This window comes from Alosa sapidissima, chromosome 6 (genome assembly GCF_018492685.1).
Source record: "Alosa sapidissima isolate fAloSap1 chromosome 6, fAloSap1.pri, whole genome shotgun sequence".
Taxonomy (NCBI): Eukaryota; Metazoa; Chordata; class Actinopteri; order Clupeiformes; family Clupeidae; genus Alosa; species Alosa sapidissima.
The window spans coordinates 26,374,609-26,377,232 of NC_055962.1; the positions used below are offsets into that span (position 1 = coordinate 26,374,609).

A 2,624-nucleotide genomic window follows, 5' to 3' on the forward strand; every position below is an offset into this window, starting at 1 on the left:
GCACTCCCACACACACACACACTGAGATAGCAATCAGGCCAAGTCGGGTCGCGCTCCCACACACACACACACACACACACACACACACACACACACACACACACACACACTGAGAGGAATCAGGCCAAGTCGGGTCGCGCTCCCATCAACATTGCCACCCGCCATCGAGAGGACGCCGCTGGAGCTTGAAATCTTCCGACAATATTTAATGGCCCACTGAGCCCCTGTGTGTGTGTGTGTGTGTGTGTGTATGTGTGTGTGTGGAGGTATGGGAAATGGTGCTGTTTCCCCTATTTGATGAAATGTAAACTCATGCAACTGAAAGTTAAACAAGCATCACAACAACGGTTTCACAACACAAAATAACTTTTTTTAGGGTAAAAAAAAAGTGCAAACATCTCATTATCAGTCACACTTGTTCATTACTGTCTGTTCATCATCAGTAAGAAACAAAGTATTGGGTGGAAATATCTCCCAATTAACCATGATACACAAGTGTTAAAGTGCAGTGCATTCCCTGACTTGCGCACCACGGTAACGTAAACACACACACATAAGCACAAACCACCGGGGCGGCTCAGGACAACTCTCTGATTGGTTCAGCTGCCGCCTGACCCTCTCTGATTGGTTCTGCTGCCTCCTGAACCTGGAACCGCCTGCACAGCCTCTGGGCGACAGGACGGAACTCCAGTTCCCAGCATGCCTGGTGAAGCTCGCGCATGGTGTCACCGTCACTGGCCGAATAGGACAGAGCCTCCTCCTCGTCTGAATGTACAAACACACAGCAAACACACACCATACACAAACACACAACGTACACAAACACACAACATACACAAACACATACTGTAAGCACTCATACACATCACAAGGGAATGCTATGACACCAAATAAGAGGTGTGCTGAGCATAAAGCCAGAGGTGCGTTCTCATCCAGCAACCAAATGTCTGTGGCAACTGTTTTTGTTTCCAGTTTAAAGCAAACAATTTGATGTTTGCATTCAAATGTAAAAGGTCATAGAAAGTGTGTGTATGTGTGGGTGTGTGTGTGTTTGTGTGTGTGTGTATGTGTGTGTGTGTGTGTGTGTGTGTATGTGTGTGTATGTGTGTGTGTGTGTGGGAAGGGGCAGATTGCACACCTAGGTAAATTGAGTGTGTGTGTGTGTGAGTGTGTGTGTGTATGTGTGTGTGTGTGTGTGTGTGTATGTGTGTGTATGTGTGTGTGTGTGTGGGAAGGGGCAGATTGCATACCTAGGTAAATTGAGAGTGTGTGTAGCAGCTCTGTGGTCTCATCCTCCATGCCGTCCTCTGTGCAGTTCCACAGGGTCTGACACACCAGTCCAGCCAGCTGCCAATCATACGGCCCAAAGTCCCGCAGGCATTCTGCCAACCTATAGGAATGGACACACAGGGTCACATGATCAAGACCCCATTATGACATACTCTTCAACACACTTCAGACAAAGAGTTGCTAAAGACTGTCAAAAAGATTTCTACAGCAGTGACGGTACAGCCAGGGAGGTTGTGGTGTCTGTTTTGCATTGTAAGGGCTAATAATGTTACATGCAGCTGTTTTGTATTGTAAGGGCTAATAACGTTACATGCAGCTGTTTTGTATTGTAAGGGCTAATAACGTTACATGCAGCTGTTTTGTATTGTAAGGGCTAATAACGTTACATGCAGCTGTTTTGTATTGTAAGGGCTAATAACGTTACATGCAGCTGTCTTTCCCGTAGTTCAATAAATCCCCAAAGTCAATCTCGGATCATGAAATGACACCAACCGCCGTGTGGGACTATGGCGAAGTAGAAACCGTAGATCACATCTGGCAGTTTAGCTACCTTAGTGACCCTCAGTAATCATCAGTAATCATCTATGCACACTCACACACACACAGAGTCATGAACACACATACACACAGAGAAACAATCAGACATACATACTGTCTCACACACGCACACACACACACACACACACACACACACACACACAGGTAGACAATCAGACATACACATTGTCACACACACACACACATACACACACACACACACACACAGTCTTACTTGTGTATGGCTCCCTCCTGCCTCAGTGTGTGTCTGTTGTGTGGCTCTGATGAGAGGTTGATGAGGACGCCACACGCAGAGTAACATACGTCTGAGCTCTTGGAGTCCAGCAGTGTCACCACAAATTGATGCACTGAGAGAACACACATATATACATAAGCATACACGAACGCAAACGCACACACACACACAAGCATGCATTTGTATTGCAGTGTGAATGCTTGTTGGTAGACAACACACGGCTGCTGGACATATGATATGCACGAATGTGAACGCACGCACACACACACACACACACACACACATGAACATGCACAAACGCAAACACACACACACACACACACACACACAGACACACACTAGAGTGCGGATCGGGCCGCAAATTTCTGTCCAAACCCGGCCCGCGTCCGACAGAGTTGCGTCCGAACCCGACAGGCATTTTCATTTTTATGTCCGAACCCGACCCGAGCCCGACGCAGATGATGCCTCAGTTATTCATATGCTAGTGATTAAACGTTCACGTTAGCCCATTAAACGGAACACACAACAAATTGTCTACAGA

General features: G+C 46.8%; 1 protein-coding gene across 1 annotated transcript in view; it reads right to left on the bottom strand.

Annotated features, from left to right (window-relative positions):
• Positions 1-348: 348 nt before the first annotated feature.
• armc2 (armadillo repeat containing 2) overlaps positions 349-2,624 on the bottom strand; it is a 34,832-nt gene continuing 32,556 nt past the window's right edge. Inside the window, exons 13-15 of the mRNA XM_042094531.1 lie at positions 2,063-2,195; positions 1,251-1,390; positions 349-765 (exon numbers count right to left, since the gene is read on the bottom strand). Of these exons, the coding sequence (XP_041950465.1) occupies positions 578-765; positions 1,251-1,390; positions 2,063-2,195 (461 nt within the window). The 3' untranslated portion in view covers positions 349-577. The remainder of the gene's footprint in view (positions 766-1,250; positions 1,391-2,062; positions 2,196-2,624) is intronic.